The sequence below is a fragment of the Canis lupus genome, chromosome 35, assembly GCF_048164855.1.
Source record: "Canis lupus baileyi chromosome 35, mCanLup2.hap1, whole genome shotgun sequence".
Lineage (NCBI taxonomy): Eukaryota > Metazoa > Chordata > Mammalia > Carnivora > Canidae > Canis > Canis lupus.
In genome coordinates, this window is record NC_132872.1 from 4,972,352 (window position 1) to 4,993,459 (window position 21,108).

Consider the following 21,108-nt stretch of genomic DNA (forward strand, 5'->3'; position numbering starts at 1 on the left):
GGCATGCTATAAGCACTCGGTGGACACTCAATGCTTGTTCTTGAATATTTTCTCATCGTGAAACTCCTCCCCCCACCCCACCCCCACCCACAGTGGCTGTGACACCAAGCTTTTCGTTTGGGTAGACAGTGGTTCATCCTCTGAGCTCCTTGAATACACAGCGCCGTCTTGTCACTCTCGGATCCTGCCGGGTGGCCTCTGCACTGCCCTGGCCATGCTATGATTATTCAGGGTTGTCACTTTCATGTGAAAATTTCCCCTCCTGTCCAAATTCTGTTCAGCTCCACACGCCAACCTGGCCCCTCCCTGAAGCCTGTCTTGGCCTCTGTGGCCCACGGGAGACATCTGCATTCTGCAGATCTGCACCTGCCGTCTTGCTCTTCGTCATCTATTCACGTGGGTTCTCCTGTGCTCTCCACCTTATACTGAGCGTGCCTTGAGCAGGGGCCACATCTTGAATGTCCGTGGCATGTCTCATGGGGCCAGTCACATACTGATTTGATTCCTCTACCATGGATAGCTGGGATTTGACCATAACCATCAGTAGAAACGTCTCCATCAAATACAGGGAAGTCCTGTCCTGATTTTATAGGCACCAAAAGGTCGAGAGATGTGTCTTAAGGTTCCCGAGTGACTGCGGTAGCAATGGGGTTGGAGTCCAGCCCGGGGCCTGTGCTCCTGCAGGCCTGGTCCTGTGCTACCTGAGGGGCTCCTGGCCAAGTTCCCTGGCTCAGCAAGAGTCACTGATGAAAACCAGACCAGCCCTGCAAGTGCCAGGTGGCAGCTTGGTGTTGGTGTAGGTGGCTTGTGCTGGCGCTTGAGGCACTCACAAGGACCTCTGTCCCAACTGCCCTTCAGGAAGGACAGGGGGCATCACTGCTTGGAGAGCCGGGGTGACGTGGGGAGGATCTGTCCCTCTCTCAGCCCTCACTCTCCCGGTCCTGTTCTGGCTCCGGAGCAGCCAGCTGAGACTGCTGGACTCCAAGAGAGTTCCCCATCCCTCCCGGTGTCCGTCCAGCTAGCTGCATTAAGTGAGGAAGCCAGTGTGCATGGTTAATACTAAGCAGCCGAGGATTTCTAAATGCATTTGATCGCTTGGAATGCACTGGATGATTTGTAGCAGACTTCCTCTCTTAATTATTTTGAGCTCGTACTGAGGTCAATTGGTTTGTATTCCTTATGTACATAGCTGCTGCCTGGAAATGGCCGTGGTTAGGATGAGCCAGTCATGCCTTGACATGTTTGCCCACGCTCCTGCTCACCAAATGTTTATCAAGTGCCCGCCACGTGCCAGGCACTGTGTGGGGTTTAGGGGCTCTGTGAGAGGTGGTCTTGGCACCCAGGGAGCTCCCTGGCCAACCCTCTAGTAATTTGCTGTGGGACAGCCTGTGGCCATGTGTCGCAGTGCCCACCTTTCTGAGCACCTGTGCCCTCTCCTCTGCTTGTTAGGGCTCAGGTTCCCCAGGATCAGGGTGGCTTTGCCAGGCTCTGCATTCTGCTGTAGCTGTGGCCCTCTTTAAGAAAGCCCTGCCGACAAACATTCAAATTTGCAAAGCTGATTTATTAGGGGAGCGATTGTTTGCTTCAACTAGGTGACTACAAAGGATGCACCCCAGGCTTCCTTCCCGTGCAGCCCTTGATCCACAGCAGACCATCAGGATTGGCTGATGCTAGCCATGAGCCTGGCCAGGCTTTCCTGCCCTTGTGGCTGGTGTGGGGCAGGGGGCACACAGGGGTTTTGGCGGCCGAGCATGAGCCGCTGTGTTCCTCTCCTCTCGAGCTGGCACGCTCTGTCATCCCAGGTACAGGCACGTGGCCCGGGAACGAGAGCACCTGGAATTGCTGGCTTGGGTTCTGCTCCAGTCTGCCTTACTGAGGACTAAGGCTCTTTCCAGCCACCTCAGCCCTGGGAGGGACTCTGCTCCTCCTAGATGGGGAGGAGAAAGCACTGTCCGGGCTCCCCGGGTCTGGGTGCTCCCAGGATGGTGATGTCATTTGGGGGTGGAGATTCTGACCCACAGGGCATCGTGACGGTTTCTCAGATCCCACAGCATTACTGGGAAATGCCTATGTTCTGGGGGCCAGAGGAGAGTGTGCAGAGTCTTTGGGGAGAGGTGAGGAGGCAAGGGCTTATCAGTGGGGTTGGGGTGGGTATAAGCAGCCAGGACTAAGAGAGGTCAACGTTGTAGCAGAAAAATGAGGGTAAACTAAGGGAGAGACAGAGCTTTCAGGCTGGCACAGGAGGTGACCTTTAGGAGACGACAAAGGATTTTGGACGTGCCCCTTGGCAGAGGAACACTGGCCAAGACCGGTTGAGAGCCCAAGGATCTGTGTGGTGGGCTCATCGGAGGGTGGCGCTGGGGCTCTCAGGGACAGCCTACGGGGCCAGGCAAGGGCTGAATTTCTGTTCACTTTCCTCCACCAACTCACATCATCTTGTGAAGAAAGGAAGGAAGTTGAGTTGTAGAAGAAAAAGGGGAAAATGGGCCCAAGGGTGAGAAGGGGCACCGTGGACGGTTCTAGTCCCACTACAGACCTCAGGGGCCTCCCTGCTCCAACCTCTGCAAAAACCCCAACTGTCTCCCCCCAGCTCAGTCTGAGCCCAAGGCCCAGCCACTCCTGAGGCGAGGTACTCGGATGGCTTTTGCTTTCCTACATTCGCTGTATGGGAATCCGGGCCCATCAGACAGGAGCGTAAGGTGTTCAAAAGCCCGTGCTCCCTGGCAGGCCTGGCGGCTCCCTGAGAGCCTCCCGAGAAGCTTGAGTCTTTGCTTTCATTCCTGAGTTAGAGGCTCTCCAGATGCCTCCCAGCTCCCTGCTTTTAGGTAAAGGACATGTGGTCTCTCTAGTGAAGGGCTGTGTTCCCCAGGCAAGAGCCTGAAGAGGCCACTGGATGGAAGAGAGGAGCCCCTTCTCCAGCAGAGGGGGTCCCTGTCTTTGAGGGCTTCTTCCCCTCATGGGTGGAGCCCCCAAGGCACTGCCCAGCGGCTGTGGGAGCAGCAGGCTTGCCCCCAGCCCTTGCCCATCCTCCAAGCCTGGGTGAGAGAGGCTGGGCCGCAGGTGCACAGCGCCGGGAGGCCCCAGGCCGGAACCCTCGTGGGTCTGGTCACCTTCCCCGGGAGGTGCTTCAAGACACTTGACAAATACCGATCCATGTCCTTCCCCTCCCTACTTCCCTCAGGGACTGGGGATAGACTGGGCAGGGTTCTCAGTTTCTTGCTTGGACTGCATCTACCAGATGGGCAGTGGAAGGTAATTGCTTTTCGGACATTTTATCTTATTGCCCTATTTAGTTGACCAACAGTCCCTGAGAAGTAGGTAGTACGTCCTTATTTTATAGAAGAATCTCAGGCTTACTAGGGGCCGTTACTCAGTGGCCACCACTCGTCCTATAAGTAGCTGAGCTGAGACCTGAACCCAGGCCTTCGGACACCAGATCCCACGTACTTCCCCCACACCATGCTTCACCTTGAGATAATGCAGAGCCTGCTCCTCCTTTCCCCTGGGCCTCTGGTTCCCAGCTTGTGGAGTGCAGCCACTACACCTCCTTCCGCCCTTGAGAACCCAGCCCCTCTGTCTGCTTTGTCTCTGCGCTGGCGTCTGGGCTCGGGCCCAGCTCTTGTCAGGAGGACCACTACCTCAGAAACCTTGCACCGTCTTTCAAGTGGCCTTCTCGTGTTCACGCTTCCAACCCCATCCTGCCTTCCTTCATCTCATGCACTCTGCATGTCGTGGCTTCTCCCTTCTGTCCTGGAGCAAGTATCAGGAGAGGAGGAGGAAGGATGGGCTTAGGCTGCCCTTGGATGCTCAGAACTTGAAACCTCGGCTGTTTGCAGTTATATTAGGGTGAAGGCCAAGCTGTGTACCACAGAGACGCCACGAGACAGTGGCTTTAAGGAGTTGAGAGTTTCTTTCTCAGGGAGTGGAGTCGAAGTGGCCTGGCCCAGTTCCATGGGGTTCTTCCACCACCTACAAGGACATTATCCCCGTCTGTGTGGTCAGAGCTGGGTTTGGAAGCTGTCCGGGTTCCATTCCAGAAGAAAGAGCAAAGAGGTGCGGTCCAGGTAGAGCAAGGGGCTTGTCTGCGGATGGAGAGTTGTACACACCACTTCCACTCTCACCCCTTTGACCTAAGCATCATCATACGGCCCCAAGGATGGCGGCTGCGTGCCTGGCCACTGTGTGTTGTTTTGGAAGAAGGGGAGAATGGATTTAGGTAGACCACAGTCTCTGCCAAAGCCTTTTAAAAAATGTATTTTTAAAATAAAAAGGTTAATCTCCATGATCTACTCGAAAGGGACAGGATGAGGGGTGGTAGTGGGATAACCTAGAGCTCACCAGGTGGACCTCGAGCTGAGAGTATGTTTCTGGAGGGTACGGGGTGGGTACGAGGTGGGTCTGCAAATGAATGTCTGCCATGCTCTTCCTCCTGGGTGCCTTTTACAGGCAGACACCGGTCATAGTTGAGTTTAAAGGCCCACGCCTCGGCACCCCAGGTATGTTCTCTTGGCCCCGGGGGAGGACTTAGCTCTAACTCCTCATACCTTGTGGCGTCAGTGCCAGCCCTGGTTGGTAGGATGGCTGGGAGTGAGTGGCAACTGGACCAGGGCCAACTCTTGGTTTTCTCTCCCGGACGCTGAGTCCCACCACGGAGAAGGCTCCCAGGACGTCAGGGCCCTTGGGAAGCAGCTGGGAGCCGAGGGGTTAACCTTCTCTTGTTTTACATAAGAAGAAACTTCATGGGCCTCCGAGGACTTGCTGAGGTGGCCCAGCCAGGCAGGAGAAGGGCTGGCCCTGTGGCGACCTGGATCCAGGTCCTCGCCTCACCTCGTGTGCCATTTCCACGTGATGTCCCCCCTCACGGGCTCGGCCTCTGGGGATTTCTCAGGGCCAGACCCAGGGCCAGCCAGCCAGTCAGGGAGTCCCCAGCACGACACCCAGATCCAGTTCCCAGCTCAGCGGAGCCCGCAGCCCACTCACAGGGCCGCATAGACTCATCTCCCGACTCCTCCCCCTGATGGACGCCACCTCCAGGCCCTCCCTTGGCGGCGTGGCTGTTCGTGCTGGGTTCATTTGTCCATCTTTGGCTTGTCATCTGCATGTCGCTTAATGGGGGGGTCCGGTACCCCGCCCCTCCTGCCTCACGCTGTACAGTGTCGGAAGCAAGGACTGCTGGCGGCCTGATGTGAGCTGGAATACTCCAGGCCTTGAAAGCTCCCTGCAGCCCTCAACTTCCTTTCCATCCACTTATTCGTGTAATAAGCATTTACGGGTGCCTGCTGCGTGTCCGCTCCCGCGGCGGAGGGGATGTGCTAGGGCGCAGAAGGCGGCATGGCCAGCCCCGGGGGGCTGTCCTCCAGCGCCCCCCGCCCAGGCCGCTCCCGGCACGGCCAGCCCGACTACGGAGCGTCACACCAGTAGCGTGTGGGCCCTGGTGTTTTATTAGCAGGTGACCTCCGCTCCATCTTAGAGAAGAGGGCTTCGAGATCCCAGGAGGCGATAGGACTTGCCCAAAGTCACACGGCTCGCAGCCGGGTCCCCTGACTTCCAGCCTAGTGCTCCGGCCGTCGTCTCCCCCTGCCTTTCTCTGCAGGCAGTCTCCGGGGTAGCCTGGGGAGCCCCCGAATCCCTGCTGAGGCACCTGGCAGGGCAGGCTCAGGATGCCCCCTGCCCTGGGTCACGCGCCGCGTGCCTTCCACACGGGCAGACGCGTCCCCGTGACGTGTCCCGCCACCAAGTCAAGGTTAGGTAAGCGGGCTAATGGCAATTTCACTTTTTCTTGAGCTTTTCTGTTTTCCTTCCCAATTCAGACCTAAAATGGGCCCTGGAGGTGAGGCCTGGAGGGAGGGAGAGGGCGTGGGTGGGTGGAGGTTAGCGGGTGGCGAGGCACGAGGACAGCCCGCACGTCACCTGTGCAGGGCGGCAACCAGAAGTCTGTGTGTGGCGGTGCTCTCTCCTCTCCCCCTGAATCCGATTCCAGAGCTTTGTCAGCCCCTTCCCTCCGCCCACACAGCCTGGCATCATCCTCATCTGTCACCACGGCTCACCTGGAACAATGAAAGCCTGTCTGACTCTCCTGGAAGGGGGAGGAGGAAGCTGAGGGTGGGGGACCTTGGAGGGGGGGCTGGATAATTGTTCTCGGAGATGATTTTTGGAGGAGAGAGATTTCATTTGCACCGGATTATAAATAAACTGTTAGTCCACGAAACTTCTTGCCAGGCCACAAAACAAACTCCTCCTTACCCTGGAGATCAGAGAAGTGCACGAGGAGCAGTTTATGGGTGAGCAGACCCACCACCCAGCTTCTCTAGAAAGGCTTTCCAAGGCACTCCGAGCGGCCAGCCTCTCCGGCACCCCTGTCCCCTCCCCTGCCACCTGCCTCCTTGGTTTGGTTTGGGCGGGGGAGGTATCTAGGTTTCCACCCCGCTTTGTGCATGTGATCCCTGCACCTTGGCGGTGGGGAGGCCGTTGCCTGACATGAATTCTGAAGGCCTCCCGCCTCCTCTGGGACTCCCCGTGGATCCCGCACGGGTCAGAAGGGAGACTTGTAGGGCTTCCAGATGTAACCAGCTGGCTCTGTGCTGCAGTGTTGAGCCTTCCATTGCATTCCAGGAGAACTGGGACCAGAATATTTGAAAAAGGGGATTTCTCAGAAAATCCTGTGAGTGGCATCTCCATTCATGGAAGTAGGGTCAGGACAAGTGTCCAGCCTGAGCATCCAGAGACTCAGGCTGTGGCTGCTCCGTGGTTGTCCCAGGTGGCAGAGACCTGGGCCAGCACCCACTGCCTCTCCAGTTTTTTTATATATACACACATAATTTTTTGTTTGTTTGTTTGCAAATCCAGGATGAGAACTTAGCTTCCTAAGTCCCCAGTCCCTTCTCTAGACTGAGCCACCTCCAGACATCATTCATTCATTGCTCCCAGGCTGCCGTTTCTCCCCCTGGCTTTAAATCCATATACTTTCCCACGAGTTTCATGACGTGCTAGATAGTCCCGATGCTTCAATCTATCCCTGGGCCCCCATCCGAAATCTTCTTATCTGTTGGGGTCTTATGGATGAGCCTCAGCCCCTGCACACCTCTTCTCTTTTCTCCTTGACATTTTAGGCCCCGCAGAGCCAGACGGAGTGGCTGCTGTGGAGTGCGCCATCCAGAATGAGTCCCGAGCCTGGCAGATGAAGGAATCTGAGCCTTGGGGGAAAAGACCCCCTAAAGGACAGGGAGAGAGGCCAGTCTCTCTGAGGCCCACAGGTGGGGCTCTAGGCAGACTCACCGATTGTCAAGTTTTCCAAAACACCAGTTGGCTATTTTGCAAATCAGCCTGTTGATGATGGCAAGTTGCAGGTCCCTCTTGACCTGCCTCCCCTTTGTTCTATGGCCAGCTCTGCTGTTCAACAGAAATGTAATGAGAGCCACATACATCATTTTAATTTTTCCAGTAGCCAGAAAATTAAAAAAAAAAACCTACAGATAAGACAAGTTTTAACAGTATTTTTTATTTCACCCCACGTAGCCAGCGTATCGCATCAACATGTAATCTCAGACTCTGGTGTGACTTCCACGCTTCGGGCACATCTCCGCTCAGATGAGCCCCGTTTCAGGTGCTCGTGCCCTGTGGCTGGTGGGTGCCATCATGCACTGCTGCCCTGCTGTTGGCGGATTTTGTCCTCCGCTCCCTGCTGCATCCGTTCCAGCTGGAACCCGTGCTTTCTCCCGAGCACCCTGGGAAAGACCACCTTCCCTACTGGCCCCCTCGCCGCCCCTATGTCCTACACCCTTGTGGTCTGGACTCCTACCTCCTCTCTGAGGTCACCCGTGGGACCCCTGACACCCTTTGATTCATCCTCAGCCTCTGCCACAGCCCCTGACCATGGGCTCTCCAACTCTTGCTTGAATCTTTCCCTTCCATTTAGCTTTTATGACACTGTCTTACCCCTTCTGCACACCCCTCCCCTGAAGCCAGTCCCGCCCTGGACTTCCCTGCATGGATTAAGAACCAAAGTTCTTCCTTTCCCCTGGAGACTCATTCCTCTGAGCTGCTTGCTTGGGACATCGTGAACGCTTGTTCTCCTTCCCCTTTCGCAGGGCACCTGGCCTCCCCCAGGCTCTGCCCCTCCTTGTCTGTGCCATTTGCCCAGCTCTCTGTTTGACCTCTTCTAGCACCTTCTTCTTTGCCGCCTCCTGCCCAGCCATGAAATGAATATCCCCAAAGTGTAGCTCTGATCACATTTTCCTACAGAAACGCTGCAGCGTTAGAAGTTGTAATGAGGGGGATAGACTTATGTTATAATGTTAGATGAAAAAAGCAGGACATTAAATTATAAGCAGTAAGGTGACAGCTTTGTGAAAACAAAACCAAAACGGAGTAGATTGGAAAAAAAAAAAAAAAGAGGGATAAATTAGTTAACTCTAGCCGTGTTGGATAGTAAATGGAAATTTTCTTTTTTTTTTTTTTTAACTTTTTTTGGGGAATTTTCTTTAGTGAATACACATGTTAGGGATTGAGAATTCAGTATACTTTTTAGTTTTGGAAATACAGCCACCAAGAGTTTTAATGCTTCCTGGGTCACGTGTCTCCCCCTTCCCCGGGGCAGGGACATCCTTTGTGATGCAGCCGTGAACCCTGCCTCATCTCTGGCCAGTTCCCCTAGCTTGTTCTGTTCCAGTCAGCATTGACTTCCTGGGGTTCCCCAGGCAGCCTTGTACCCCCTCAAAGTCCCTCCACCCCTTAATTCATGCAGTTTCTGCCCCCAATTGCCTGGATCTATTAGCCGAGAAGTTCCTACAGCCTGCCCTGCTCACAGTAAAAGCCACGTCTCTTTCCCCTCCTTTTTTTTTTTTTTTTTACTATAAATTGATCATTAGTCTTTTTAAAGAGTAATACATATAATAGAAAAGTTGGAACGTCTTCAGTGGCCTAAAGAAAAGGGTCTGAAAAGATCCTTCCAATCCTGTTGCCGCCTAGAGACGGTCTACCACTGTTAACACGTGTATATTTTTAGATTGGGATCATGTCAACTAACTATGCAGTTCTGTATTCTCTTTCTCCCCCACTTGACATTAGATTTTGAAAAGTTCCCGTGATGTTAAATATTCTTCAAGTAAAACGTTGCAGAGGCCTTGACCTATTTCAGGGTGCTGAAGCACCATAATTTACCCAACTCCTCCCTAGTTCTTCAACATTTCTGTTCCTCGGAATCTTGTAATCACCCGAGCATGGAAAGCCCTGCCCAGCACAGTGAGTTTCTGTGTAGCAGAGATTTGTGGGTCAAAGAGTATAAACATATTATTTTTTAATTGACGTGCAGTTGCCACAGAACGTTACCTTAGTTTCAGATATACAACAGTGATTGGACGGCTCTACACTATGTGTGCTCACCACGCTGTCGCCACCATCTGTCACCATGTGATTGTAATACGGTTGACGGTCCTGCTCCTGCTGTACCTTTCGTCCCTGTGACTTATTCATTCTGCGGCCAGAAGCCTGCACCTCCTTCCCCCGTTCACCCCTTTCGCCCATCCCTCCCACCCCCCACTTCTGGCAACTATCAGTTTACTCTCTGTACTTAATGGGTCTGTTTCTGCTTTTATCGTTTGTTTGTTCACTTGGTTTTGGGGTTCTGCATGTAAGTGAAATCATATGGTATTTGTCTTTCTCGGAATGGCTTATGTAACTTAGCATAAGACCCTCTGGATCCATCCACGTTGTTGCAAATGGCAAGGATTCATTCTTTCTATAGCTGAGTAATATTCCATTGTAGGTATATATATACCTCATCTTCTGTTGTTTTTTTTTTTTTTAACATTTTTAAAATTTATTTATTTATTTATTTATTTATTTATTTATTTATTTATTTATTTATTTATGGGAGACACAGAGAGGCAGAGACACAGGCAAAGGGAGAAGCAGGTTCCCTGCGGGGAGCCCGATGTGGGACCCAATCCCAGGACCCCGGGACCACACCCTGAGCCAAAGACAGACAGACGCTCAACCACTGAGCCACACAGGTGTCCCTATACCTCACCTTCTTTATCCGTTCAACTGTCAGTGGACACTTGGGTTGCTTTCGTATCTTGGCTTTTGTAAATAGTGCTATAAGAGACATAGGGGCATGTATGTCTTTTCGAACTAGTGCTTTCATTTTCTTTGGGCAAATACTCAGGAGCGGAACTACTGGATCACACAGCATTTCTATTTTTAATGTTTTGAGGAAGACTCCATACTGTTTTCCATAGTGGCTGCACCAGTTTATATTCTCACCACCAGAGCGTGAGGGGAGAGTATGAACATGTTTAAGGCTCTTTATCCATATTCCCAAATTGTTTTCCAGAAGGATGGTACCATTCTCCTCCCCAGTGATCGATGGAAGGTGTCTGTTCTGTTGCATTCTTGCTAATATTATTACCATGAAAAAAAAAACTTTGCTAGTTTTAATAGGCGAATACTATTTTCACTTGTATTTCTTTGTTTGCTAGGGAGGTTTCACATTTTGTGTGTGTGTGTCATGCATTCATCAGCCATTTGTAGTTTTACTTCTCTGAATAGCTTGCACGTCTACATTTCTGATTTTTCTGTTAAGTTCTATTTATTTCTTGTCAATTTAGAAAACACTTCATGTTAAAACTGTTGCAAACTGAGTATTTTTTGCAAACTGAGTGTGTGTGAAACTAACTTGGCGTTGAAGATTGCAATGCCTGTAGTGTTCATGTCCTCTCAGCACTTCTGTGCATGTGCCTGCCTCTGTCAGCAAACTTGCAGTCCTGGGGCGGGGGCCAGGGGCCAGGTGGCCCAAGGCTGAGCTTTTCCAGACCCGCGCCCCTTCCTCCCCAGCACAGTGTTCTGCCCTGGGCGGTCAATCAGTGTTTGCTGAGTGACTTAAAGAGGGTATCCTGCTCAAGTGAGTACTATTCTGTGAAAGCTGTGGCTTCTCTTTTGAATAGGTATACAAGTTCTGGGGTCTTCCTAGGAATAAGTAACCAAAGATGACAAATATAAAGTATACAGTGTGATCATCTCTAAAGGCACAGCTGTTCAAGTTACAGAATAAACTATCTCACTTGTTATACTATTTGCTTTAAAATGTAAGGAAATCCAGGGCAGCCTGGGTGGCTCAGCGGTTTAAACACCCAGGGCGTGATCCTGGAGTCCCTGGATGAAGTCCCACGTCCGGCTCCCTGCATGGAGCCTGCTTCTCCCTCTGCCTGTGTCTCTGCCTCTCTCTCTCTCTGTCTATCATGAATAAATAAATAAAATCTTAAAAAAAAAAAGTAAGGAAATCCAAACCACACTGAGGTACCACCCTACTCCCCCTAGGATGGCTGTAATCAAAAAGATGTACAAAAACAAGTGTTGGGGAGCATGTGAGGAATCAGAATCCCCATATACTTCTGGTTGGAGTAGAAAACGGTGCAGCCACTTTGGAAAACAGTTGGGCAGTTCCTCAAAATGTTTAGCGTCGATTTATCATGTGACCCAGCATCCTGGTCCATTCAAGCTGCCATAACAAAATACTGTAAGCTGGGTGGCTTAGACAACAAACATTTATTTCTCTCAGTTCTGGATGCTGGCATGTCCAAAATTCAAGGCACCAGCAGATTCAGTGTCTGGTGGGAAACTACTTCTTGGCTTATACATGGCTATCTGCTCACTGTATCTTCCCAGGGTGGAAGGGGCATTAGAGCTTTCTGAGATCTCTTTCTCTCTCTCTTTTTAAGAGGAATTTATTTATTTATTTATTTATTTATTTATTTATTTATTTATTTATTTATTTATTTTTTCTTTCTGAGAGTGAGCGTGAGTGGCGGGGGCAGAGGGAAAAGGAGAAGCAGACTCCTCACTGAGCGGGGAGCCCGATCTGGGGCTCGATCCCAGGACCCTGGGATCGTAACCTAAGCCCACAACACTTAACCGACTGAGCCACCCAGGAGCCCCTAGATCTCTTTTATAAAGCGCATGAATCCCAATCACTAATCCCACCCTCATGACCTAATCAGCTCCCCCAAAGCCCTACCTCCTAATGCCATCTGCTTGGAGTTAAGGATTTTAATATATGATTTTGGGGGCGAGGGGACACAAAGACTCAGTCCAGAACCTCTGTTATTTCCACTTCTAGGTATATATACCCAAGAGAACTAAAAACATATGTCTGTGCAAGAGCTTGCCCATGAATGTTCATGGCAACATAACCCAAATTCCCGTAATGGATGGATAAATAAATAAAATGTGGTATGTCCATTCTATGGAATATCATGTGGCCATAAAGGAATGTAGAACTGATGCATTCCACAGCAGAGATGAGTCTTGAAAATATTATGCTAAGTGAAAATAGCAGACAAGAAGGCTACCTATTATATGCTTCTGTTTATATGAAGTGTCCAGCACAGGCGAATCCATCCAGACAGAAAATAAATTAGGGGCCGACGGGAGCTGGCGGTGGGGGTGCGGATGGGAAATAAGCAGTGATTAATGAGTGTGGGATTTCTTTTTGGGATGTTGAAATGCTCTGGAATTATATAGTGGTGAAGGTTGCAGAATCTTGACAATACACTAAAAACTACTGAATTACATACTTTAAAAGGGTGAATTTTATGGTACAGAAATTCTATCTCGATGAAAAATAATTACGGGAAGCCGGACTAGAGAAAGGCTTGGCCGCAACAAGGCACAGGGTGGGCTTTCTCATCCACAGTGGTGGTTCTTGGAGAGAGCGAGTTTTGGAGGCTGTGGCCGGGAGCAGGTCCCTAATCAGCATTTTATGTGACCGGGATCTATGAGGAAGGCCTGGGGCACCTAGGACGGTAGTGAAAGTCGAGTGTTTCTTTATTAAATAGAGTAAAGCAAAAGGAGACCTAAATTAGGTTGGGATAAATAACAGCTTAGTCAGTAGAGTAGGCTGAGCTCTGCTCTTGGAATGAGAATCTGTGATTTGGCTCTGCTGCGGCTGTGCCGGGGAGCTGCAGACCGGACTCCTGCCTCGAGCCTTGGTGTCCTCATTGGCGAAAGAGGGGTGATACCCACCCGGCCTGCTTACCTCGGCAGCAAGTGAGGAGGAGTCAGTGAGATCGTGCATGTGCAAAGTGTTTTAAAGCTGTAAATCGAGGCGCCCAGTCATTCCTAGATAGTTGTCTTTCTTCACATTTTAGTCTGTTTTGCCTTTCCTAAGAATGTATTAAGCAGATGCTAATTATTGATTTGTTCATCTTTCATGCCCTGCTTGTAGTAACAGCGAAATTCTATTAAATAAACATTATACTTTTAGAATCGTATTATAGATTGCTATTTTCCAGAGACAGTGAGTAGCCCTGTCACATGGTTGGAGTAGGAGATGAGAAGGGGAATGTGGCCTGTAATGAGGCTTGTAGAGTCTTAGTGCCAGTGCTGAGATGGAGGCTTTATCTTCCTGGTAATAGGGAGTCATGGCAGGCTTTGGAGCGGAAGGTGTCATGATGTGAAGGGATATGGGGATCTCTGACATAGAGCATTTCAGAGCAGGAGAGATTGACAAGCCCTGAGCACCTAGATCCTCGCTGGAATGGAGAAGGAGGGGGTGCCTTCTGGGCAGGACCCCATGGGAATGAGGACAGCAGAGAGCCTGGGCGTGTTTGCCCAGAGCCATTGAAATAAACCAACTACCTCCATGAAAGAGGATCTCATCATGAAAGCCCCTAAAGCAGAGATAATGTGGCTTTGGTCCCCAAAAAAGTATACAGCAGGCTCCATTCTTTGGAAGGGACAAATTTTTAAGAGGTGTCACTGTGACTTTTTTAAAAAGTTAAAAAAATATGTAATATTTTTTAAAAAGCCATTTAACACCTCATTGAGCTCGGTGAAGCATACAAGGAACGGAGCTGATGTGACTTCCAGGAGTATATAATTTAAGATTATCCTTCCTTGATTTATTGTATTTTGTATCATAATAGGATTCCACTGAGGTCCCCCGAGCTTCCCACCACCACCGTGTAGAACAAATGAAATCTGGGGCAGGCAGTAGAAACTCTTGTCAGGCTTGTCAGCTCCTTTTATCTGGGACTCATTTGGTTGCTGGTTTGGTGTGTTTGCAAATAGAAAAAAAGACTAGCAGGGGAGGGGCTGTGCCTGTCTTTAGGGCTTGGGTCCCAGGAGAGGACCTTCCTTCCCTTCCTAAGTACCCAGAGCAGCGGGGAGCCGCTCCTCAGCCCACTGGGGCCCAGAGGTGGTCTAGACCCCTGTGGCTGGACGGGTGGCCTTGGAAAATCAGATCCCAGGTTCGGCTGGCACTTAACAGAGGGGATTTCAGAGTTTGACATAAAGAGGAAGCACTGTGGTCTGTGTGTGCAGGATCTGCAGAGGCTGGAGGAGGATCTCGAGGGAGTGGGGTGGAGTGGGAGCTGGGTCACACCCAGTGTTCTAGGGCTTTGCGGGGCGGGGGGAGAGGGTTGTCATAGAATTGGGGGAGGGCAGGTTTGAAAAGGCTCCCTCGTAGGAATGCCAGGTAAAATACGGTTGCCCAGTTAAATCTGAATTTCAGATAACAGCAAATGATTTTTTAGTATAAATATGTTCCCAATATTGCATGGGGCATACTTACACTAAAAAAAAAAAAAAAAAAAAGGAGGCACTGCACACACTGGGCGCAACGTGACTTCACCCTCGGGACCAAATCAAACCTGCAGCCTGCAGGCAGCGAGAGATTGGTTTCCCAAAGTGCTGGGGTTTTAGAAATACCTCCGCCACTGCCGCCAGAGTGGCAAGTGTTCATGGGCATCTCCCCTGGGTTTCCACGCAGAGACTAGAATTCCAGACATTCCCTTCTAGCAGGAGTTCCTCCCCCTGTGGTCCCCAGACCACCTGGGCCCAAACCATCTGCTGGGCTTGTTTTAAAAGCAGATGCTGAGGTGAATCCCAGGGAATGAGGTTTGCTGTATTGTTAGATCTGCTCATTACGCTACCTGGTGTAGGTGTTCACACACACACACACACACACACACACACACGCTTGTGCACGTGTTCCATGTGGTTAGATCTGTCCCTGGACGTCGATGCAAGGAAAACCGGCAAACCCTTAATTAGGCCTTGTTTCCCTGCTATTGTGAATGATACCTGCTATTATTTACTAATTAAGTCATTTACATAAGGACAAGGTTTCTACTTTTACTATGTCTGCAAGGGGCTCAATGACTGAGAATTTTTTTTAGTGGAGAAGAAAGCCAGTCAGCATCTGGACCCTGGTGCTCAAAGTGTGAGATCATTTTTAAGCCACAAACTCCTTCCTAGAAGAAGGCTTTCAGCAGAATTCCACCCGATTTTACTGATGCCTCCTCTCCATTCATGACATTAGTGTCTGCACAGGAGCCTTAGCATCTGTGAGAACTGGGGCACAGATCTCTGCTTTTTGGGTGAGTGGTGTGTGTGTGTACGTGTAACAAACACATTGGTCTCTTTCTTGTTCACTCTCAGGTGAAATTTGCGGAAACCACCCTTCCCAATGACCTCGTCGAAGACCCCTGTCTCGCACCCCAGCCTCACACCCCAGCACCCTGTAACTAGCTGCTCTCCCTGTTTCGTGTTTAGTGAATGAGAGAGAGGGACACAGAGACACAGTAAGCTCAGCAAAGCCATTTGGACCCCTATTGGGTTACTGGGCATCATTTTACCTGGATTTGTACCGTCTGTTGCTATTGGCCTTTTGGCTGCAGGAGGAGTCCGATTACAGCAGGAGAGGCCCGGGGATTAAGACCGAGATGCTCCAGCGGCCACTTGATAATTACCTTGGGGGTCATGTCTCAAAATAGGTTCTGGTCCCTTTCTGGCCTTCGAGAGAGGAAAGGCTGCTCTTTCTCTGTTTGGCTGGCTTTCATGCTCTCTCTTTTAGTCCTTCCCACATCTTACTCTCCCTCCCTCCCTCCCTCCCTCCCTCCCTCCTTCCTTCCTTCCTTCCTTCCTTCCTTCCTTCCTTCCTTCCTTCCTTCCTTCCTTCCTTCCTTCCTTCCTTCCTTCCTCCCATCCTCCTTTCCTCCCTTTCTTCCTGAGAATAAGCAGGGAGAACGAGAGAGGGAGAAGCAGGCTCCCCGCTAAGCAGGGAGCCCAACATGGGGCTCAATCTCAGGACCCTGGGATGACGACCTGGCCAAAGGCAGATGCTTAACCGACTGAGCCACCCAGGTGCCCCCCATTCTTTTTTTTAAAAGTATAACTTCAGGGATCCCTGGGTGGCGCAGCGGTTTAGCGCCTGCCTTTGGCCCGGGGCGCGATCCTGGAGACCCGGGATCGAATCCCACGTCGGGCTCCCGGTGCATGGAGCCTGCTTCTCCCTCTGCCTATGTCTCCGCCTCTCTCTCTCTCTCTCAATGTGTGACTATCATAAATAAATAAAAATTAAAATAAAAGGACAACTTCAAGCAGTAGAATCCACCCTTCCTGGTATATAGTTCTGTGGGTTTGACAGAGGTGTACAGATGTGTAGCCACAATCAACATATGGAACAAGTTCTATCACCTGGAAACATTTCCTCCCGCTGCCCCTTTCATCAACCTCTCTCCCTGGCCCCTGGCAACCACCGGTCTGGTTGCAGTCCTTCCAGTTTTTTTGGCTTTTCCAGAATGTCATGTAAATATGCCATCATATGGCCCTTCGAGTGTGGCTTCTTTCGCTCAGCATCATGTGTCCGAGACTGGTCCATGTTGTGTGTTATCCCTAGATCGCTCCTTTTTTAGATGAGTCATACTCCATAAACGTTCCTGCACTGATTTTTTTTGTGTGTGTGAACATAACTTTTCATTCCATTTGAGCAAATACCTAGGCGTGAGGTTGCTGGTCATACGTGTGTAACTGAGGAATTGCCAAACTGTTTTCGTAAGTGGCTCTACCGTTTTTCATTTCTCGTAGCAAGGCCTGAGAGTTCCAGTTGCTACGCCTTCCTAGTACCTGTGTTGGCACCTGTTTTTTCTTTTTCTTTTTGTCATTTTAGCCATTCTAATAGTGTTGAACAGTATCTTGTTGTTTTTCAAAATTTCTATTTCCCTAATAGCTAATGATTTTGAGCATCTTTCTCAGTGCTTGTCATCTTTATATCTTCTTTGATGAATCATCTATTCAGATCTTTTGCTCTTTTAAAAAGCGGGCTGTCTTCTTATTGTGGACTTTAGTTCTTTATGAATTCTGGGTACAAGTCTTTGTATCAGATATGTGATTTGCAAGTAATTTCTCCCATTTTGTGCTTATCTTTTCATTATCTTAACAGTGTCTTTTGAAGAGATACGCTCTTATTTTTGATGATGTCTAATTTATCAATTTATCATTTCTTTTATGGATCAGGTTTTGCTGTTATATTTGAGAAATCTCTGCCTAATCCAAAGTCCTGTGTTTTCCTTTGGAAGTTTAACAATTTCAGGTTTTGCATTTGGGCCCATGAACCACTTTGAGTAAATTTTTTATGTATTTTGGGAGGTCTGAGTTAGTCCTACATATAGACAATTGTTTGGCACCATTTGTTGAAAAGATGGTCCTTTCTTTAGTGCCTTTATATATTTATAAAAAAATAAAAGTATGATCTATGATTTGCAGATATTTTTCCCCAATTAGTGGGTTGTCTTTTTAGTTTCTTGGTTCCTTTTAAAGAACAGAAGTTTTTGATTTTGATGCAGTATAATTCATTTATTTTTCATTTGTGCTTTTGGTGTCAAACTAAGAAATCATTGCCTAATCCCACGTCATGAAGTTTTACTTTTATGTTATCTTCTGAGTTTTATGACTATAGCTTTTAACAAAACTTGCTTACATATTGAAATACAGTTGCTTTTTATATATCAACCCGGTATCCTGTGATCTTATATCCTTGTATTTCTAAACTTGCTTATTAATTCTGGTAGCTACTTTGTAGAGTTTTGGGGGGGGGGGTTTCTACATGTCTTCTGCAAATATAGACAATTGTATTTTTTCTTTTCCAATCCGTATGCCTTTTATTTCTTGTCTTATTGCATAGTCTAGAACCTCAATGCCAAGTAAGAGTATGAAAAGGGTCGACCTTGCCTTGTTCCTGGTCTTAGCAGGAAACATTCAGCCTTTCACTATTAAGTATGACGTTAGCTATAGGTTTTTGTATATGCTATTGATCTCTTCCATTCCTAATTTGTTGAGATTTCTTTTTAAATCTTGCCTTGATGTAGAATTTTTTCATATTCCTTTTCAGTAACTATTGAAATAACCGTATGGTTTTTCTATTTAGTCTGTTGATATGGTGAATTACATTGATTTTTCAAAGTTGAACCAGCCTTCTGTTCCTGAGATTAACCCCACTTGGCCGTGTTGGATTCTCAAGATACATTATCCTGTCTAAGGGTAGCTCCTCATTTCTCTTTCCCAATTTTTCCTGTTTTTAGTCATCTGGCCCCTTCTTCTCCTTTTAAAAGATATTCCCTAACTAGAACATTCTCCAGCATTCCCTGAAGATGGCTCCTTCAGCTTTCACCTCCTCACCTCATTCTCCTTACCTCTCTCTCAGTGGTCCCCAGTGGCTTTCTGAAGTCTTGTCATCCAGGTCTCCCTTCAGAGTCACTCTCATGATGAATACTCTAGGCCATAGTCTCTTGCTCCCTGAACCTTATTGCCCTGGTCTTATGGCTCTTCCTTCTGAGTCAGCTCTGCATTCTGGCCCCCAGCCTCATGCAGAAGTCTTTGGACTTCTGTGGTAGCCTCCTGACCTATCTCTGACTCCCTCAGCTGCTCTTGGCCTTGATGAGCCTTTGTGAAGCTGATGTGCTCATCTTGCTCTTCTTTCCTTCAGTAGTCCTTCATGTTCCTGTTGTATAAGAATTGTGCTAGGCGTCTTCAGCCTGACATTCAGATGCCCCTGCAGTCTGGCTCTTATCTGCCTGTCCAGCTCCATCTTCTCTCTGTGGACTTCCCCTCAGGATCATAGAGCCTGAGTTATTTATTCAAGGACCCCTGAGTACCTCACAAACCTAAGCGTCACGGATACTCTTTCCAGGGATACCCTTTCCTGTGCCTGCCGGACTTGCCAACTATGCCCCAATCCCAGGCCCATGTGCCTGGCTTGCCCAGAAGTTCTCCTCTTGCCTCCTCATGATTCCTTGCCCTCTTGCTTGGTGCAAGACCATTTCTGCTTCCTAGTGTCAGTTCTCTGTCAGGCTTGACCCCTCATCTCTTCACCTGGATTGTAAGCTTCATAGAACAAGAGGTTTTCTTTCCTTGTGTTGAGTAGGTTGTGTTTTTCTCTGCCATGTTTTTATGTAAAATGACAGTTCTGAGGTGGATGGGATTCAGGTGAGGTTGGGGGAGTTATGAGTCATCATCAGAGTTGGTGGAGCTAGTAACCTGAGTTTGCCCCTTCCCCGAAGGCACATCCAGGAAGCATCTGGAAGATATCCAGGAAGTGCTCGAGGCGAGCTCACAGTGTCCTGCAGCCAGGAAACCAGAATTTATTGTGCAGCCAAGGAGAGAGCAGGACTTTGAGAGATTGGAAAGAGAAAGTCTCTTTTGGTTCACGGCTCAGGACAGTCACGGTAGAGCGGTATAGGTGTCTCCAGGGAACCACAGCCCCACATCCAGCATGGAGCCCACATGACCTCCAGACTTGGATTGGCTGAGGACCCTGAGTGGAGGTCAGGATGCCTCAGAGCTGGGGCTGGGGGTGGGGGGAAGCCTTCAGGTCAAACAAAGACCTGAGGGAAGGACAGGACTTCTAGGTTCCAGAGACAGAGAGGCCCCTGGAAGAAGAGGGTGGGGCTGTCTGCTAGGTCACACCAAGCCGCTCAAGTCCAGAGGGCTTCCGGAGCTATAGCAGAAGGTGCCAAGGCCAATTGGGGTTCCCTTCCGTCATTGCGACTAAGAATCAAGCTGAGGGAGGGATGGAGTCCTAGAAGCCTGAACATCTTTGTGTGGCTTCTGTCCTGCATAGCCCGAGGCAAGGGCAGGACTAGCATCTGTTTACCCAGATATCCCAGTAGCTAGCTGGACCTGCCAAGAAAACGTTTGTCTCAGATCCTGAGCAAATTTGGGATCTGAAGTGTGCTATGTGATCTTGCTTTTGTGGGGTGTGTGTGTAGTGTTGTGTTCTCTTTTCCCTTAGCTTTTCAGTAAATGCTCCTTTCCAAAGAATTCCAACCTTGTCTCCGCGACCTGAGGGGCAGTAGTACTTTTCCACACATGCACCTCCATCGGCACGGGGAAGGGCAGGAGTGTGGGGCAGAGGGCGATGGTGGATGCTCGCCAGCTGGAATGGTGCAGTTGTCAGGGGGCGTCTGGGCTGGTGCAGAGAAGGAATGGAAACCCAAGGAAGAGGAGACAGGACCTGCTGTTGACCCTGACCCCGGCTGGCCCCGGGACCTTAGCCTTCTCCCAGACCTCAGAGGGTTTGGCACACTGCTGGGTATCTCCTGGGTAGCCAGCAGGCACTTGCTTCAGCTCAGTGATCCCTGGGGAATAATAAGCATTAACGATAATCATCTCAGACTTCTCTGCAAAAGGGCAGTCCTTTGTCCTGTGCTGGACTCTATCATGCTTTCAAAAAATGAAATCCCGTGACCCTTATGGAACTTTCCTTGCAAACTCCCCCCCGCCCCCACCCCACCAGCGCATACACAGCTCCATCACAGCATCACCTGTATGCCTAACCTTTTCGTCTCTGGTGCTGTACGCATGCACAGTATGGTTATTCAGAGACTGGGTTCCTTAGGGCCACAACCTGTCACAGGCCAGCCAAGCTCTGGGCTTCGAGGAAGTCAGAGAGCCTGACCTATCCTGCTTAGCCGCTCCCTGTGGTCAGCCATGGGTGAGTGTCCTTGCTCGCAGGTGGGTGTGTGTGCTAACGTGGGGCCTGGGGTGGGGGGCAGGGTTGGGGCTCCAGCGACTGGTGCCCACTGCGGGCCTCAGCTCCGTGTCTTCATCTCTCCCTCTGCAGCTCGTCTCCAATGTCCTCATTTTCTCCTGCACCAACATCGTGGGTGTCTGTACCCACTACCCGGCTGAGGTCTCCCAGAGACAGGCCTTCCAAGAGACCCGGGAGTGCATCCAGGCACGGCTCCACTCGCAACGGGAGAACCAGCAACAGGTGGGTGAGGCCCTCCTGTCCTTGCGTGGCCCAAGCCCTGCCTCTGCCTAGCTGCCTGC

At 49.8% G+C, this 21,108-nt stretch overlaps 1 protein-coding gene across 10 annotated transcripts in view; it reads left to right on the plus strand.

The window, feature by feature from the left end:
* ADCY5 (adenylate cyclase 5) overlaps positions 1-21,108 on the plus strand; it is a 147,095-nt gene that overhangs the window by 64,297 nt on the left and 61,690 nt on the right. For all 10 annotated transcript variants that reach the window (XR_012024560.1, XR_012024561.1, XR_012024562.1 and 7 more), the window contains exon 2: positions 20,900-21,049. Coding sequence is in view for 7 of the 10 variants with exons in the window: in XM_072812493.1 (XP_072668594.1) it covers positions 20,900-21,049 (150 nt within the window). In the remaining 3 variants the exon portion in view is untranslated. The remainder of the gene's footprint in view (positions 1-20,899; positions 21,050-21,108) is intronic.